Source organism: Venturia canescens, chromosome 7, assembly GCF_019457755.1.
Source record: "Venturia canescens isolate UGA chromosome 7, ASM1945775v1, whole genome shotgun sequence".
NCBI lineage: Eukaryota > Metazoa > Arthropoda > Insecta > Hymenoptera > Ichneumonidae > Venturia > Venturia canescens.
The window spans coordinates 17,672,284-17,692,197 of NC_057427.1; the positions used below are offsets into that span (position 1 = coordinate 17,672,284).

At 41.0% G+C, this 19,914-nt stretch overlaps 1 protein-coding gene across 4 annotated transcripts in view; it reads right to left on the reverse strand.

The window, feature by feature from the left end:
• Positions 1-19,914, reverse strand: part of LOC122413116 (zinc finger protein 346) — a 163,151-nt gene that overhangs the window by 21,995 nt on the left and 121,242 nt on the right. Inside the window, exon 9 of one of the 4 annotated variants that reach the window (XM_043423246.1) lies at positions 9,023-10,831. The exons of 2 other annotated variants lie outside the window; for them this stretch is intronic. In XM_043423246.1, the coding sequence (XP_043279181.1) occupies positions 10,608-10,831 (224 nt within the window). In that variant the 3' untranslated portion in view covers positions 9,023-10,607. Of the gene's footprint in view, positions 1-9,022; positions 10,832-19,914 lie in introns of those variants that run through there. One more of the 4 variants, XM_043423247.1, reaches the window with a different exon arrangement.

Below are 19,914 nucleotides of genomic sequence, written 5' to 3' on the forward strand. Positions count from 1 at the left end.
GCCCACCGGTACGGCCGCCGCCGGCCAGCAGTGACGCGTCTCACCGGTCGTTGTACGCGCTCGGTCAAAACATCGCATCGCGTCGCGATGTTTTTCGAGGTTAGGTTGGGGTTCGAGTGTTTCGTCACAGTATACGATTACGAACACCGACGCTTTTTCCCAGGATACGGATTTTATCATCTTGTAAGGTGATAAAGGATCCGAGGGTCCACCTGTGTTGTCCCCTGAGCACGCCCGGCTCATAAAATCGACAGAACTAGATTCCATGTACTGGCATAGCGTCCAGCGCAGGAGGAAAGTTCTAACGATATAACTTAGAATTAACGAGGCCTAGAGGACAGCGATTATCCTGCAGAGATATACGGTAAAAACTCGACCTCAGCCCTTGTGCAACTAACTAAAAAGATATAATTTTCTGACGAGAGTATCTCCGTCTTTGGCCACTACGGACCGGCGAAGTCCCGCTTAGACGAATCAGGATCCTAAATCCCCAAAGAAAAATATTCCCATCTCTTTATTTTGACTTTTGTCTTTGGTCGCAGTGGACCAGCGAAGTCCCTATTTTCAGAAGCCATCAAGCTTCCAATCAAATTTTCTACAAGGCTTGCCTTCCGCAGCCCTCGCACTTAGTAATCAATTCATATTTTTCCAGATTTCAAAAAGCCGATGATGAAACTACCCAAATAAGCATTTATTCGTGGAAAGGGAATCTGAGGCATCAAAAAAAAAAATAAAATTTATTCGAATAATAAATCAGTCAAATCTAACGATAAAACGCCCACACACCCAAAACAAAATACCTCCAGTCATAACGATAGAGTCCAGCACACGCCAGCACACGAAATCGCGTACTCCACTTTCACTCATAAACTCGAGAAGAACGCAAAACGTTTCAGTATATGCAATGGTTTGATGACTTAGGCTCTATCATCGGTAATAAGCCCGAGCATAATCATGCTCCGAACGTTGCACTGATTGAAAGTCAGAAAGCTGAAGCAAAAATGAAAACGCGGGCCAAAAAATCCAGTGCAGCTAACAGTTCCATCATTGCTGACATTGCCAGATCTCACAGAAGCTGCTGTCACTGAATTACCGTGTCACGACGCTCTCGTTCGAGGCATGCAACGTGCGTGAGCTGCTATTCATATTTATTTTCCTACTCCGTCTTCGCGCAGGGGAATGATCGTTCCGGAGCCGTTCACCCTTACGTCGAAAGGGGAAGTTTTTTAATGTACGATAGTGGGGGTGCCGATCGTTTTTTAGTTTTTTCAACCCAGCAAAATATTGAATTTTTGGCCGAGTGCGATGTATGGTTGGGAGATGGTACTTTTTCATCCGTTCCATCCATTTTTTTGCAACTGTATACAATCCATGGCTTGCGTGATAATAAGGTAGTTTCACTCATATATTTGCTCGCCCCCAATAAGACTGAACGTTTGTATACAAAGATTTTGCGATGGCTTTCGGAGCAAAGCCTGGAGTTCAAGCCAAGAAGGATTATAATAGATTTTGAATTGGCTTTCAAATCGGCATTAGAAGCGTACTTTCCGAATGTGGAAATAAACGGATGCTTGTTTCATTTCGGGCAGTGTGTATGGCGGAAAATTCAAGCTTGCGGCTTGCAATCTCGATATAGTCGTAGTTCCGAGTTCGCCTTGCAAATCAAAATGATAATCGCGTTGACATTGTTCCAATCGATGACGTTGTTGCTGGGTATGAAGCGTTGATCGAAAGCGAATATTTCGATAAACATGCCGAGGAGTTGAAAGACTTGATTTTGTATTTCGAAAAAAATTATATTGGTAGGAATGTTCGTGGATATCGTAAATATTTCGTGCGCGCGCGTGTGTGTGTGTGTGTGCGTGTGCGTGTGCGTGTGCGTGTGCGTGCGCGTGCGCGTGCGCGTGCGCGTGCGCGTGCGCGTCTAAATATCACAGTCAAAATATCACACGAAAAAATATCACGGACAATATATCACCACGACGAAATATCACACGTCAAAAGATCACGCACACAAAATCTCACAAAACCACAAATTACTGTGACAAAATATTGCACCGATATAGTATATGGAGGCAAATCACGAATATATCACGGATTAATCGAAGCTTAATGTTTGTTTGTGTGGTGATGTATGTGATTGTCTGTTTACGGTTGTTGTGTATAGATATGTATGTGTTTGTCTATTTGGGTTTGATTGGGTAGGGATGTATGTGTTTGTCTGTTTTCGTTTGTTTGTGTCAGGATGTATGTGTTTGTCTGTTCGGGTTTGTTCGTGTAGGAATGTATGTGTTTGTCTGTTCGGGTTTTTTTGTGTAGGAATGTATGTGTTTGTCTGTTCGGGTTTGTTTGTGTAGGAATGTATGTGTTTGTCTGTTCGGGTTTGTTTGTGTACGGATATATGTGTTTGTATGTTTGAGCTTGTTTGTGTAGAGATCTATGTGTTTGTCTATTTGGATTTGTTTGTGTAGACATGTATGTGTTTATCTGTTTCAGTTAGTCTATGTAGGGATATATGTGTTTGTCTGTTTGGGATTGTTTGTGTAGGATTGTTTTGTGTATGTGTTTGTCTGTTTGGGTTTGTCGGTGTTTTTTTGTCGTGTGATTTACAGTCATGGAACCGTGGATGGCATACCCATACACGTGCTTCCACCGGAGGAGCTCCAGAAGCGACACCAGGTGGTCGTTTACGTGGAGGAAGCCGACATCTCGACGAAGGAGGCAATCAAACTCCTCGATCGTTAAAACGCTGGGGTAGGCGCCAATGACTGGGCTGTCGCCAAGGGCAGTGAAAACTGGGACGCTTCGAGCGCCCACTTTACGTGCCTAATTGGTGACAAATCCCTTGAGGCGCTAAGGAAATGCGGCTTCAGACTATTTTGTGGTCTAGGTCGCGCTTCCGTAAGGGTTGTGGACAAGGATCAGGGTAGGGCTCTTCCGAAGCCCAACACCACAAACTTACCCGCACCAGCCTCGACGTCAAAGACGACGACGATGATGATGGAGGGGGGGGGGGGGGCGAAAACTACGGATGGCAGTCCCTGGCCTGTCCATCATACAAGTTAACATCGACCTCGGCAATCCTTACCAGGGTGATGGTGGGATGAAAAACGGGACTGGCGCTAGTTCAGCAGCTTTGGCTGTTAAACCGAGCTATTCAGGGTCTTGAAGGATGCGGGACGGTACACCGCTCCCCATCCGAAGAGAGAATGAGAACGTCCATCATCACGAAGGAACTGGAGGCCTCACTTCTACCCCAGGTGAGTACACAAGATTCAACAGTTATAATATTGAAGACAAATCTCGGGGCAGAAGGGCCCACGGAAATATTAGTCGGGTCAGCACACATGCCCTGTGATTCAGCGGACCTGCCTCCCCCCCCAGAGAAATAAATTACTTTAGGGAATATACTGTGAATCGCGGGTTGGAACTCCTGGTTGGATGCGATGCAAACTCCCACCATCACGGTTGGGGGAGCTCTGACACCAATGTCAGGGGGGACAATCTCCACGAATTTATAGTAAGACTGACCGACAAAATCATCAACTGGAGGATCTCGAAAGAGCTCTCCGGGTCTGATCACAGACATATACTGATAACTCTGCTACATATATAGACGGCCAAATGGCGCCGGTGCCGCAGAAGAACGGATTGGGAGAGTTATCGGGCTGCTTTGAAGCACCTAGTCAAGAGATGCGGTAGCGGCTTGACGCTATCAATATATCCACAACCTTTAGGAATAGAAGCGGGTTGGAATAGGCAGCAACCTAACTGCAAAACACGGTGGTTGATGCCTATGAGGCTAACTGCCCGTAGACCCTCGTGGAAAACCAGTCAAGAGTGTACTGGTGGAGCAAGGGGCTTGAGGAGACCAGACGCAAAGTAAGAACGGCCTGGAACAAGGCTAAAAAACCGGCAGATCGAAACACTAGATAGCTTACCGAGAGCTGCAGAGTAGTTACAGTAAAAACATTGTAGCTGCCTAACGAAAAAACTGGCACGATTTCTGCAGTAAAGTCGAGTGCGCCCCCAAGGCATCCAGACTTAGCAGAATCCTCAGCCAAGACAATAAACCACAACTGGGTTGTCTTACTAAACCAGATGGTATTTTCACAGAAAACCCGGGGGAAACTCTATGTCATCTCATGGAGACACACTTCCCTTGTTTCCGTCTAAGAGAGAATATTACGTGTCGCACAAGCCCGGGAGACAACTATGCACCCCGGGAATGGGCGTTAGAGGCCAAAGTCATCTCCCCAAACGGGGTGGAATGGGCTGTCAAAACCTTCCAACCCTTCAAGTCGGCAGGGCGGCATGGGATATTCCCAGCACTCCTCCAAGAGGGGCCTGTCCCATATTCTTGGACCATTGACGAAAATCCTTAAAGCCAGTATTGCTTTAAAGCATGTCCCTAAAGCCTGGAGAGGGACGACAGTAGTGTTTATCCCGAAACCAGGCAAAAACGAACATATCCGGGCTAAGGACTTCAGACCCATCAGCCTGACCTCTTTCGTACTAAAGACGCTGGAGAGGCTGATACATAGATTCCTAAAGGACGGACCCCTGGGCAACCACCCTCAGAGCGGCTCCCAATATGCCTACAGGAAGGGCAAGTCGACAGACTCTGCCCTCCACCACCTCGTGGGCAAAATTGAGAGCCAACTCTCGGAAAACGGTTATGCTCTAGGGGCCTTCCTTGGCATAAAGGGAGCCTTTGATAGCACCTCGTACAATGTCATCAAGGAAGCAATGATCAGACATGAGGTATCCAAACCACTCATAGACTGGACACATAACATGCTGGCGGGCAGAAGTCTGACCGCCAGGCATAATGATCGGACGATCAGCGGGATGCCGGTTAAAGGCTACCCACGGAGGGGGGGGGGGGGGAACTATTACAGAACATAGATTTACATGGAACAACAGGCCATATGGACGCATTTGGCTGGGGTCCGCTTAGTACTGACCCCGGCCACCGTGGCGCTGGGGTCATAGTCCAGTCGCCTTAGCATAAGTTCTATTCAAGAGACCTAGAGGTTAGCCAATTTTTTTATAGGTTGTTTGGACCTACAGGAATATAGCCCTGAGTTTTCGAACAAATCCGACTTGCACTTTTGCAATAAAAAATTGTTGAAAAAAAAGTCGATTTTTTTGAGTTGGTGCTCAGGGAACGCATCTGATCGAAAAACTTAACATGTGAAAGTTGTTCGGCATAACGTCCTCTATAAAAAAGGTCTTATACAAAAATGCGCTATCATTGTTAATTAAGCAGTTAATTGCAAATAAAGACAAAAAATCACAACTTTGTTTTTGCTGCTACAATCGTTTGTTTGTAAAGTAATCGGTTTGAAATTCATACAAGATGTAGGGAATTCAATGCCCAAAAGAATGGTGCCAGATTTATTAATCTGTGAGATATAGTTTAGCAACAATTTGCGATCTTCGAAAAAACTTTGACATCCCATAGAATTCGGCGATGAAGGCCTACAGCGTAGAAAAAAATCGAGGAGCTTCGTGTCACCGTGCACAAACTTTTTGGAAAAAATAAGTCGTTTTTGTTGATAATAAATAGTGTTTTTTGACGTTTTAAAAATTTTGCTTATAAACAAATAGCAATTCTGGACAAAGTTACAAAGATATTCGGAAAAATCTTGGACCATTCGATGCGTTTTTGGAAAACGAACAATTAAAAAAAAAAAAGTCGCAATATCTCTATTACAGACCGAGATATGAATATTTTTATATTTTTGCAAATATCTGTTGTTGATATTGAGATTTTTGCAAAAATCAAATTCGATAGCCTTCCGTAGGGTTCCGGCTATGAGATTCGATAAAATACTGACCTCCAACAGGGATTTTGTCATCACGGTTATCCGTGTAATCTACTCGACGGCGCGCGGCCGAGAGCGCGGCGACGGCCGCTCGCCCGGGTGCGGCGGTGGGGGTACCCCCTCGCGCTCCGCAGCCCCGCTCGAGCGACTTAGTTAACATATTTGATAATTCCCCTTAGAATGGTCGTAGAACAATGTATTTTTTTTTTCATTTTGCGTGATTTTTTCTCACGAACACGATGGTATCATTAATAATCATGTCCGTCCCATAGGAGAGCCGCCACGATCGATTTCAAAAATTCCACATATAACCATGCTTTAAATTCAATTTACCGTTAATGGGATAGGGTATCATGAATAAATATTTTCTTCGACACTGTTTCGAAAAGAATAATGATTTAGACATAGAAAATTCTCAGCGATATTATTTCTACTTTGGTTAAGAGTGCAGTTCCCCGAAAAATGTCGCGACATATTCGTACTTGCAGACCTGCTTTACGATCGGATGACCGTTCGGAATTTGAGTACCTTTTTCCAGGTAGGTCCAGAGAGAGAAAGGGAGGAATAATGAAATTATAATCCCGTTTCTTGTTGGCTGATTTTCTATGAGAAAGGAGCCAATTCGTCGTTTCAGCAGGAGCAGATGTTCACGTTTCAAATGGTGGAGGGGACTCGAGAAGCGTCCCTCCATGTACGATTTCAGTTACGTTCACTCTCGTCTAAAATCTCGCCCAGCAAAGTCGATTTCTAGACAAAGTTACAGTGTTCTTCTTTTCAATTTTACAAACGCGTACGTGTACTCCAATCTTGAAAAAAGTAAGTTTATAAATTTGTAAAAGAATTTATATATCACGTTAATTATTTTTTCGTTAATGTGTAATATGAAACTTGTGATCCTAACGAATGAAACGTGTTACAGGATTTCTACTCGATTTGCGGACGCATCTGCGTCAGCCAACAACATTCCCGCGCATTTTTCATCGAATGACGAAGTTCTAAAGTACTTATTTTTTGGTAAGTGAGAATTTTATTTTAAAAAAGATTGATAAATATATAGGTTATAAATAATAGTTATGCTTCAATTTGAAAACTTTGATGAGACGTAATATAAAACGTTACAACCACACACATAAACGCTCGGTGTGAGTCAGCATGTTTTGATTTCGTGATCCAGCTCCTCGCAAGAGCGAGGGAATGCCGACAGCAAGATAATTTTTTTCGACATTTCGACAGTAGACTTATTTCCAGACAAACCGAAATAGGCCTACACAAGTTGATATATTGTAACGGTTCGTTTGTGCTTGTGCACACCGTCACGCCAGGATTCGAGCAATTCGATAATAAAGAAGAGCGGGCATGAAGGAAAAACAAAAGTAAAATGAAATTAGATTGAAATGACAAATGTTTTATTCAATTTTTAATTGTTTTAAACCAAATTACAAAAATAAAGGCTTTTTATTTGAAATCGAGTTTTTCCGCTTTATTTTAATCGCATGTAAAATTTTATTTCCGGTATTTTTCTCCACACAAAAAGAAAATAATTTTCGCAGAATTAATTATGATGAATTTCGCAATGAATTTAAGCTCGCTTTTATTTGAATAATGATAGTTTCGCTTGCAATAATGATTTTTCAATAATTCTCGCCAACGCTGGTCTTGATAAATGTTTAATTAATTTTGTTTGATAATTCGATCATTTGATAATTTGATAATTGAGCTATAATTCTTAGAAACTCACTTTTTGACTCTATACAATACAAATTGATTGTTCGAGTGGATTTTTGTGGTTGATCTCACTCTTTTGACTCGATATAATTCAAATTATGATTTTTTTTTTTAGTGAGATATTTCGCTTTTTGGAATAATTTAATTGGCTCAAAATAATAAATGACTCGCAATTGTCTCGTTATGAGAATAAAGAAACTTGGTCGGTTTTAATAATTTTTAATGAATTTAATTAATTGAACTGCCACTCAGAAAACAATGATTCGTTGGAAAAGAATCCACCCAGAGATCTTGAGACAGAACGAAGCCGAACTGTCCCGGCCCTCCTGGATAGATCGGAAACTCTCACCTAAGAATCTTGAGTTCAAACGAAATCGAATGAACCGGGCCCTCTTAGCGTGAGAGAGGAAAGGTGTTATTCTATTTGAATTTTGAGTGGGATATCAGCGATGTTATTTGGCTCTTTGTTTTTGTGAGCGATTTTGAAAATAAGCGAAAATTTTATGTTTCTTTATTCTTGAAATTTGGGCGAGTTCACGCGGCGAGATCCGGAGGCAAGACTGGCTTTTGGTTATGGCATGCGAGTCGAGCTCTCAGGGATTCGAGACGTGACTGGCTCCTAGCGTGGCGAGATTCGAGACGAGACTAGCTACCGGAGCTTTTGCGCTCGGGTTTTTATACTCTCCCGAACAAAGAAAATAATAATAATAACGCGCTTGGACTTTGTTCCTTACTCCAATTCGCTGCGCGACTTAATCTCGAACCAGGGACTCCCACTCTAAATTCTCTGATTGGTGCGCTAACTCCCCCGCGTGGGTCCCAATTGGCCGAGTCGAGCCGTAGTCACACTGCGCATGTGCAAAAATTTAATATATTTTAATAAAACCAATTTTTATTGCTTCTACGCACATTTCGCGTCTTTCTTAATTATTTTGTTTTATTCTTAATTGATTTTATCCACAAGAATCTTTTATTTCGTTTCGATTAATTTATTTGTTCGTGATTGCGTTTATTGCACGTGTCTGTAAAAGTAGGTCATCGCGCATGCGCATTGTGCACGCTCGATCTTTCAAAGAAAAGTTTATTAAAAAATTAAATAATTTTAATCTGAAATTTTCACCAAATTGCCCACAATACGTTTCTTTAACGATCCACATCATTATTTTCAATAAGAAAGAGTTTGTTTAATTGAAATTGAATAAAATCAAGAACTTTGAGAATCTAGGGAATTCTGTGAAAATGAAATTGAGTTGGCAGCGCTGAGCGCCTTGCTTCCCGAGCGCTGCTTCGCGAAGTGACAGTTTTTCAACATGGCCGCCGGTGTAAACACTCGTGCGTGCCATGTCGTTGAAATAAAGTTCTCGAGTCGGTGTTTCGCTTCAATATATTGTAACGGTACGCTTTTATGACGTCACCCGCTACGCGTGTTTTCGAGCTACTAAAAATTTAGGAGCAGGCATGAAATGAACGAAAGAGTGAAAATTTGTAGTCAAAATTATAATGATCGTGTTTATTCACATCGGTTTTAGTATACAAAAGAAGTTGTGATGCAAATCGTTGGTGTTTTATGGTGTAAATGAGAATATCTCCCTAAATTCAATAACTTGTCCAAATTTAGGTTTTCTTTCTCTAATTTCAATAAACTTGTGCAAGAAATTTGTCCAATTTAATTATTTCTGCTCTCTTTTGACAATTCTGATAAATTCTAATCTGTGAGCTCAGAAATTAATTCCTGTTTGTCTCAATTCTCAAATTTAATCAATCCGATTAATTTTCTGCTTCTATACAATTTTGACTGATGTTTTTGGATTGACTCGATACAAATCAACGGAGATTGATTAATTTTTGGACAAACAAAAATAAATTTTCTTTTTCTATCAAAGTTTTGTCTCTGTTAAATAATTGAAATAATTTGGAGAATGGAATCAGTTCTCGCCTCTAAGAGGATCATGAAGCTTTTATTTTCAAATTAAACTAATCTTTTGCTTCCAACAAAATAAAATCAAAAATGGGTTGAGGAAAAGGGGCCTATGCCAAGAATCTGCAGACCGTACGGAATCGCACCGTCCCCTCCCTCTTTAGCATAGGAAAGATGGATCAAGTTTGAGAATCTTCGGACCCCACGGAATCGCAAGGTCCCCTCCCTCTCAAACTGAATGGATAGGAAATCACCCTTGAATCTTTGGCCTGAACGGAATCGCTCAGTCCCCTCCCTCTCAGCGTGATCGGAAAGGAATTTCACCCTCGAATCTTTGGCCTGCACGGAATCGCACAATCCCCTCCCTCTCGGCGTGAAATTTGGACTTTTTTAAGGTTATTGGTTCGTTGGAGCTTATCCTCGAGAGTCACTGTTTTCCAGAGTCACTACCTCTGTACTAGAAGCGAGAGCTGATTCAGAAATGAGCTGCCGTGGTTGCTCCGCACGGCCTTTTATACTCGTTTGAACAAAGGAATAATGATGATAATTCACTCTAAAAATAACTTGGACTTTGATTCGCTTAGAAAATAATCTCGAACCAGAGTTTCGATTGCTAAATTCTGGGATTGGTTCTCCAATTCCCGCTCGAACTGTAATTGGACAAACTAGAGGCTGTTTTCCCTCGCTTTTGAAAAATAAATGATTTTCGTATAAAATCAACTGCTTTTAGCGAACAAAAATTGTATTTTGCATTTTCAAGCTTAAATAAAGCAAGTTTTCTTCAATCAACGTTAAGTGAATAAATTATGATCACTTTCGATCATTATTTCCCCTGGAACCAAATGCTCGCTCGTGACTGGTCATTTCTGTTGGAGCCAGCACGCAATTGGAGTTTTCTGGACAAGTTTTACCTGAACTCTCTTTATTGTCTTTTCGACTGACTTTTTGATTTGTTTTAATTAATTAATTATTGCCTCTTGTAATTTTTGTATTAATTGAGGTGTTGGAACACAAAAGAAATATAATTATGAAAGAAAAGAGTCGATTTCTATGAGGCGATAGCCTTCACGCCTAGCCACGGAGAGTCGCGTCGAGCGGCTGAGTACCAGCTCGCGTGGCGCGTGATTCAAATGTCATTTTGTGTGTAGTGAAAAAGGGAGTGCCGTTTCAATATATATGTATTTATGATTACAGGTTTTTGTACATTTCTCCGTGGAGAGGCAAAATACTCCGACTCGTGCATCGTATGTTTGTGGACAACTGACAATGGCTTCAAATGTATGTTTCATCTGCGAGAAATCATTGGAAGAACAAGATACTTCAACAGTGAAGCGAAAAGGTATCGAATCCTTGACTTCTGTCAGCAAAGAAAGAAAAGATAAGAAATACAAAGACTATGCACTGCAGGGGGAAGAGAGCATAATTGTTTACTCCAAATGTTATAAATCGTATACACAAAGGAGATGTATTAGAGCTCAATTGCGTAAAACTGAAGAACCGATCGCGAGTACATCTACCAGACGTAGTTCCGACAAATTCGATTTAGCGAGTTTGTGTTTGTTTTGTGGGACTGATGCGTCAGAATCTTTTGTAACAAAAGAGATGCGAAAACGGAATTCGTCTTCGCGACCAGTCAGTGTTCTCATGGCGCAAGAAATACTCGTGAATATTAAGAATACGGCAGCTGCGCGTTCCGATTCTTGGGGCGACGAAGTTTTAAACCGCGTAGTCTATATCGATGATTTAGAAAGTTCTAAGCCCCGTTACCATCTCACGTGCTATGTGCGGTTTTTTGATCACAGCTCAAAACCAAATATATCAGAAAGTAGCACACCGCATATCATCGATGTGATCCAACAATACATTGAGGACCATCCGGATGAACAGCAATTTTCGTTTAGAAAAATTATCGATAATGTACAGGGTGCTAGTGTCAATAACCCGTGGTTGAAAAAGAAATTATACGAAAGATTGGGTGATGATATCGTTATAATATCGAACCCGGGCTCGGAGGCAATCATTCAACTCCGCGATACGAGTCACAAAATATTATTAAAACATTTTAATGATTCACAAGACACTACCGAAGGTCGTCTGAAAGTAGTAAAAACAGCTGCTAATATTATTAAAGACGAAATTCGTTCCATGGAATACGACATAACCAGTTATCCACCCCCAGAAGCATTTTTCGAAAATGTCGCAACGGTCATCCCAAAATCGCTAAAGGTTTTTCTGGACGAACTAATTGCCGCTGATAAAAAATGAGTAGAGGGGGGCAATTTTTCATCAAAGATTATGGCTATAGCACATACAATCATAAGTTGCGTTCGTCCACGCAGTTTTCTATCGTGTCTTAAAATTGGCTTGGGCGCAGTATTGAATAGGAAATTTGCATCCAAAACTTTACTCAACATTTTATCATCGCTTGGATTTTCTTGTTCATATAAAGAAGCACTGTTGTTCGAAGCATCGGTAATATCTCAACCAAATAGCGCCACTATCAACCCCGAAGCATTTTCACAATTCGCTTTCCATAATGCTGATCATAACATAAATACAATTGATGGTCTCAATACGTTTCACGCGATCGGTGGCATCGAGTGCGTTACTCCAAAATCTGCTGTTTCATGCCCCGGAAAAATTCCTAAATTAATGTCGATTCCGTCAGAAAATACTATTGCATCATTAAATAAGCTTGAACTGAAAACTTTTCATGGGTACAAAAAAGCAGGCTTGGGGAATGTTCCCGTTGAAAATTTGAATGAAAAGAACCCGAATGTTTGTTACGATTTTGATATATCAGTGACTGACTTGATGTGGATTTTTAACCACAAAATGCGATATGTTGAAAAAGAAGGTTGGAACGGTTTTATGGAGAAAGTAACGAGCAACGAGTCGTATGCACAATCACGTGTTGTATACCTGCCTTTTTTGAATCATCCGCCGAGCGATTACGACACGATTTATACTGTTCTTAGTCTTGCATTGCAAAGAATTTCAGATAAAAAACAAAAAACTGCGTTTGTCACGTTTGACCAGCCACTCTATTGGAAAGCTAAAGAAATCGTACATTCTTGTGATAATCCGGAGTTGAAAAATCTTGTAATCAGATTAGGTGGTTTTCATCTCGCATTGTCTTTCCTCGGATCCATTGGCACAATAATGGATGGAAGTGGACTGAAAGAACTTCTTTCTCAGATTTACGCACCGGCATCTGTCGAAAAAATGTTGGGAGGTCACGCGTACAGTAGAGCGGTCAGAGCCCACACATTAGTACACTGCACATTCATCCAAATGATTCTTTCTTTGACAAATTTCACCGATGACGACACTTCCCAAATGCAAACACTTCTGCAAAATCCCGAGACTGTTCTTCAAACAATAGAAGGCAATATGGCGTTCGATAACATTAAATCTAAATTTATTGACACTGCAAAAAGACTTTCTGAACAGAACGAAACTGCGAAACTATGGATCCAGTACCTACATATGGTTTCGTTATTAAAAATGTTCATTCAAGCCGAAAAAAGTGGAAACTGGCAACTGCACCTTGAAACGGTGCAGAAAATGTTGCCATTTTTTCATTCGAGTGGACATTTTTTGTATGCAAAGTCCGCTCACTTATATCTACAAGACATGTACAATTTACAAGAACGAATGGACAAAGACGAATTCGCAGAATTCACAAATGGGGGATTCACGATCAGACGAACTGATAAATTTTGGAGTGGAATTTGGTCTGATATGACCATAGAGCAAGCTCTGATGCGATCCATGAAAGATATCGGAGGTCCGACACGGGGTAGAGGAATGACAGACAGCGTTCTTGCTAAATGGGTTCTAACAACACCAGCTTTAGTTGAATTGACCGATTCCCTGACGGACTTTTGCAATGTTTATTTAGCTACGACCGAACAACATGTCAATTCACGAGCGACGCGAATAGCGAAAGACATTGCCGATATGAAAAAACTAAAATCGTGGTTCGAAAATCACAACCCATTTCCCGACGCAGATGGCATTATTTCTTTGAGTACTGGGTTAAAAGGGGTAGAAAGTGATAATATAAATTGTCACGAAGCTTTGGACGTAGGGATACGGTGCTTGACTGAAATGTGGAAGGAAAATGATAATGGGACTCGGAAAACATTTAATGACGTTAAATATAAAAGAAAGAATAAAATAACATCTCTCAAATCATTGACTTCGACGATTAAATTTTCAGACAGAAGCGTCACAATTGATCCATCGCTATTATTCCAACGAATTAGCGTTTTAAAAAAATCCGACGAAGAATTGAAAGAATATTTTAATTTCGAACTGGCACCGTATCCGTTATCCCTCTTTGACGAGAAAGGAATGAGAAAAACCCCGAAAGCAAAGCTGTACGATTTTTTTAATCCCGTCGAGTGGCCGGTTAAAGGAAATGACATGCATGTTATCGACAGTGGTTTTTTATTGCATAAGGTTGTGTGGCGACAAAACAATAAGTTCGTCGACATCATACAGAACTATGTTAATTATCTAAAAAATCATTATTCAGCTAATTGCATAGTCGTTTTCGATGGCTATCCCGATAATTGTGAAGGAAAGTACACCAAAAGTGCTGAGCGACTCCGAAGAAGTCGTCTCAATTGTACCCCTGAAGTTGTTTGCGACATAAATCTCGTGTCAAAATTGCCACAAGATAAATTTTTATCAAATGCAAAAAATAAGCGGAATTTCATTAGAATGTTATCGCCGAAATTGCGAGATGAGGGCTTTCGTGTGGAACAAGCAGTTGAGGATGCTGACTGCTTGATAATACAGACAGCAATCTCCGTTAGCGATACTTACGAGTCAGTGTATGTTGTAGGCGAAGACGTTGATTTGCTCGCAGTATTATCACAGGTTGTGCGAGATAAAAAAAATATATTTTTACTTAAACCTAGCCGGCAAAGTGTGGAAGAAAAATTGTATTCCACGAGCAGTTTTAAATATCCCGAAATACAACACCTCATCGGATTTATTCACGCTTTTACCGGCTGCGATACAACGTCTTCGCTGTATAAACAGGGAAAAGCGAAATTAATTAAACTTCTCAAGAGCGATCGTGATAGTCTCCAGACAGTAGCTGAGCTGTTCAACAATCCAGTATCTGTTAAAACCACTATTCAAGCAGCTGGTCAGAGTATAATGATGGCTATGTACGGAGCGCGTAATGGTGATCTTACGAAATATCAGGAATTCCGATATATGTGTTTTACAAAATCGAGTCTTAAAAGTACATTCAATTTAAGTTCTCTTCCCCCAACTGCTGAGGCTTGTAATGAACAATCGCTTCGCACATTTCTACAAGTTTGCCAATGGCAAGGCGAATGTTCAAAGGACCCGATGCAGTGGGGGTGGAAAAAAACTAGACATATTTTGGAACCAATCACATGTAGGAAAGATCCCATTCCGTCGAATTTGTTGGAAATCATTTTTTGCTCGTGCGATAAGAGTGGCTGTACATCTTATTGTACGTGCAGGAAATTAGGATTAAAATGTACGGTACTATGTAAAAAATGTAACGGCATGAGTTGTGCGAATACTGCCGAACACGAAATAATATTAAGCGATGATGAGGATGGAGAAGAAAATTTCCATTGTGAAGAAGCGATCGACGATGAAATAGAAATTGACTTGCCCGTTGTAACGGTGCCAATAAATGTAAAAGTATCCAATAGCGACGATGAGTATGAACCTGACGAGAAAAAAATCAAAACGATGTGAACAACTATTCTTTCTTAATTTTTTTTCATTCACATAAATAAACGAATTGTAATGAATGAAACAGTGTCGAAGAAAATATTTATTCATGATACCCTATCCCATTAACGGTAAATTGAATTTAAAGCATGGTTATATATGGAATTTTTAAAATCGATCGTGGCGGCTCTCCTATGAGACGGACATGATTTTTAATGGTACCATCGTGTTCGTGAGAAAAAATCACATAAAATGAAAAAAAAATACATCGTTCTAAGACCATTCTAAGGGGAATTATCAAATTTGTTAACTAAGTCGCTCGAGCGGGGCTGCGGAGCGCGAGGGGGTACCCCCACCGCCGCACCCGGGCGAGCGGCCGTCGCCGTGCTCTCGGCCGCGCGCCGTCGAGTAGATTACACGGATAACCGTGATGATAAAATCCCTGTTGGAGGTCAGTATTTTATCGAATCTCATAGCCGGAATCCTACGGAAGGCTATCGAATTTGATTTTTGCAAAAATCTCAATATCAACAACAGATATTTGCAAAAATATAAAAATATTCATATCTCGGTCTGTAATAGAGATATTGCGACTTTTTTTTTTTAATTGTTCGTTTTCCAAAAACGCATCGAATGGTCCAAGATTTTTCCGAATATCTTTGTAACTTTGTCCAGAATTGCTATTTGTTTATAAGCAAAATTTTTAAAACGTCAAAAAACACTATTTATTATCAACAAAAACGATTTATTTTTTCCAAAAAGTTTGTGCACGGTGACACGAAGCTCCTCGATTTTTTTCTACGCTGTAGGCTTTCATCGCCGAATTCTATGGGATGTCAAAGTTTTTCCGAAAATCGCAAATTGTTGCTAAACTATATCTCACAGGTTAATAAATCTGGCACCATTCTTTTGGGAATTGAATTCCCTACATCTTGTATGAATTTCAAACCGATTACTTTACAAACAAACGATTGTAGCAGCAAAAACAAAGTTGTGATTTTTTGTCTTTGTTTGAGAATGCGTCTTGTCGTCAGGCGAGTCGCTCTTCTTGGACTGGCCACTCGCGGCAGCACCTACTGGACGCTCTCAGGCACGCTAAGGGGCTCACGAGCACGACTCGCCGCCTCACGTGCGTCGTACCGGACAATGAATGGGAGCGGCCATTATCGTCCAGTTCGCGTTGCTATACACATCGCTCTGTACTGTTCTTTCAACATTCATTCATTATCGTTGCACTCATCTTGTTTCACTCATGTAATAAGTAATTAAACTCACGGGAACTCATCTAGCGATTGATCCACGCGGGGACAATTTGCATAAGCTTTAAAAAAGGTGCATCATCATTTGGGAAACACTCATCTCACCTCGTGGCAGCGCCGACGCCACGTGTCTTTCTTTCTCATCGGGTCACTCGAGCCATTCACGAGTGTATTAATATAATCTCTCGTGAAACAAAGGTGCTCATAGATTCATATATTCGCTCATCATACAAATTCATAATCGCTGAACATTTTGCACTCATCTTCATTATTATTTGGTGCTGTGAATAAAATACGTATTATAGTATTAGTGAAGAAACTCGTGTGTGTTGCCTCAATTGATTTCGCCCACCCATGTCGCTATCCCCTTCCACCCGGCAAAATCTTTTCTACGTTATTTCTCAAACAGTCTTTATTTGCAATTAACTGCTTAATTAACAATGATAGCGCATTTTTGTATAAGACCTTTTTTATAGAGGACGTTATGCCGAACAACTTTCATGTGTTAAGTTTTTCGATCAGATGCGTTCCCTGAGCACCAACTCAAAAAAATCGACTTTTTTTTCAACAATTTTTTATTGCAAATGTGTAAGTCGGATTTGTTCGAAAACTCAGGGCTATATTCCTGTAGGTCCAAACAACCTATAAAAAAATTGACTAACCTCTAGGTCTCTTGAATAGAACTTCGTAAAATATGGCCTAAGGTGACTGGACTATCATAGTGCGCGCTTCCTCGCACCCAAGCATTCAGCCATGCTTGGGGTACTATTCCGCTCTTGTTCGCACCCATAAGTTATGGACCCCACGCTTGGGGTCTCAATGCTGTTAAAACATTTAACATATTGCAGTCACTTTTTTACATAAAAACAATAATTCAACCATTCAACAAAATCAATTGAATTTGTTTAGTTTCGGCTATAATTTTAAAAAAACCTATCTTTGATGAAAAAAAACCCGACCAATCTGGATTTGAAATACTATCTCCAACCTTATGAATGAGACATCGAACCACTATACCATATAAACTTCTTATCCCCAAACGGCAGAAAATGCTACTGGCTTCTCCGGGCCGCTTAATATGTTGAAGTTCTATGAAATAGAAACTGTGGTCACAAGAGCCATAGTTGTCAATATCATTTCCAAATACTCATAAATATCATAAAAAAAAAAATTATGGCAAAAATAATTTCTTCCAACATGAGTATATGAAGCGGTGATCTCTCGGATGCTATGGCTTCTTTAGCAACGATATATGAGAGGGGAGCGGTCAGCTGACGCTTTGAATGTGTGAAACACATGAATACGTCGCTGCGCGCTCTACAGCCCACGAGTGGAACTACATTTTTTATGCCAAAAGCTAACATGGGCCCTGTTGTTCCATGTAAATCTATGTTCTCTGGTACTATCATCTTTGTTGTGGTGTCTTGTCATAGACGAACTGCTGGTTAAACTGAACAGGATGGAGATCCACGCCTTCGGCTACGCGGATGACGTAGCCCTGCTGGAGAAGGGCAACTTCCTACAAGAGCTGAAGGAGCTAATGGAAAGAGCACTTCAGGTCACCACAGAGTGGAGCTTGGCGAGTAGACTAGTGGTAAATCTGCAGAAGACCCAAGCCATTATCTTCACAAAGAAATACAAACCCACCGTTATAGGCCCATTAAAGTTGGGAGAGGAGAGTATACCCTATTATAAAACCGGCATATTTGCATATATGTTGCTTAACATTGATATCACCGGACAGACAAAGCTATCAGCGGACAGATTGATCTGCATAGGCACCTGGAGCACCGGGGCGGGCCACACCGACCTGGGGCTCACCCAGAGGAGCCCATTCTCACAGCAGCAGGACAAAATACCTAGGAAATTCCAGGTGGAGAAGTTCTTCAAAACAGTCATCCACTCACGAGAGCACTGGAGGCTATCCCAGCCCCCTACCTCTTCAAAAGTGGACGCCTGATTCACCGATGAATCGGGGGCTGACAATAGGTTCGGGGCGGGAGTCTTCAGCCCGGCGACCGATACTAGACTCAGCTTCCCCATGGGTGAGCTAGCCACGGTGTTCCAGGCCGAAGTGCTGGCAATTCTTGAGTGCATCAAAATATGCTTGGAGAGGAACACGACGGGCAAACATATAATGGTGCACTTGGACAGCATGGCGGCCCTGAACGCCGTTACCAAACCACAGGCCCACTCGGCGATTGTATGGAAATGCATGCAAGCGCTGAACGAAGCTGGAAAAAAGAATAAGGTCACATTGACCTGGATACCAGGTCACCAAGGTTTTTACGGAAACGAGGTGGCCGACGGGCTGGCCAAAAGGGGCACGGAGACACTACCTGCACACCAGGTGGTCGGAGTACCCTTTGCCACTAAAAAGAATATCATCCGAACCGGGTTAATACGCCAACACCTCCATCTCTGGAAAACAAGAACAGGTTGCAGGCAAGCCAAACTTTGGATGAATCCAGCATAGCGGAGCAGCATCCAAGGAGCTGCTAGGCCTGGGAAGGAAAAGACTTCGCATGGGCATTACGTTACTAACGGGACACATTGCCCTCAAGTCACACCTCCACACAATGGGCCTAGCTGAGCACAGGGAATGCAGACTATGCGCGGAAAGAGAGGAGAACAGCGTACACATCTTGTGTCGCTACCCAACCTTGGCAATCTACCGGTACAAAACGTGGGGGCGAATTTTCGTCGAACCCGGAGAAGTATCGAATGTGAAAGTCACCCAAATGTGCTACCTGATATCAATCAGGAAAAAAATTCTATAAAAAAAAATAAAAATTGAAAAAAAAATCATAAATATTGAACAAATTGAAAAATTTACTATCCAAGTTACGTGCAGTATAAAAATGTATAACATCAATTGGAGGCCAAGTTTTTATTGATAATTTGGAGTATTTGACGAATAAATCGGAATCTTTCAATTGGAATTTGGAATATTTATTGAATAAATCGGAAACTTTCATTGAAAAATTGATGTGAATTTTTAACGATTTTTATATGTTCTGGTTAAAAAGAAATAGGTTGAAATCGTTCTTATTATTGGGAAGCAAGATTTTAGGATTTTTTATCGCCGTTAATTTTTTAGTAATTTCGATGAAACCTTCTGAACCCGACGGAGATTCTCAACGCGTGTTAAAACACAATTTCATGACGTTAAAATTGAATGAATTAGTCAACGATTCAATACGTGAATGTTGATATTTTATAAATAAATACATGTTATTCCGATAATAAAAATACTTGGCCTTGGATTGGTACCATAAATTTTAGTGTTGCGCGTAACTTGGATAGTATCATTAGAACATATTCAAATTTCTCATTTGTCCCCAGAGATTATATTTCGAATTAGTGATAAATACTTGGCCTCGAATTGATATAATAAATTTTAGTACTGCACATAACTTCCGTTGAGACTTTTTTTCATGTACTTCTTTTT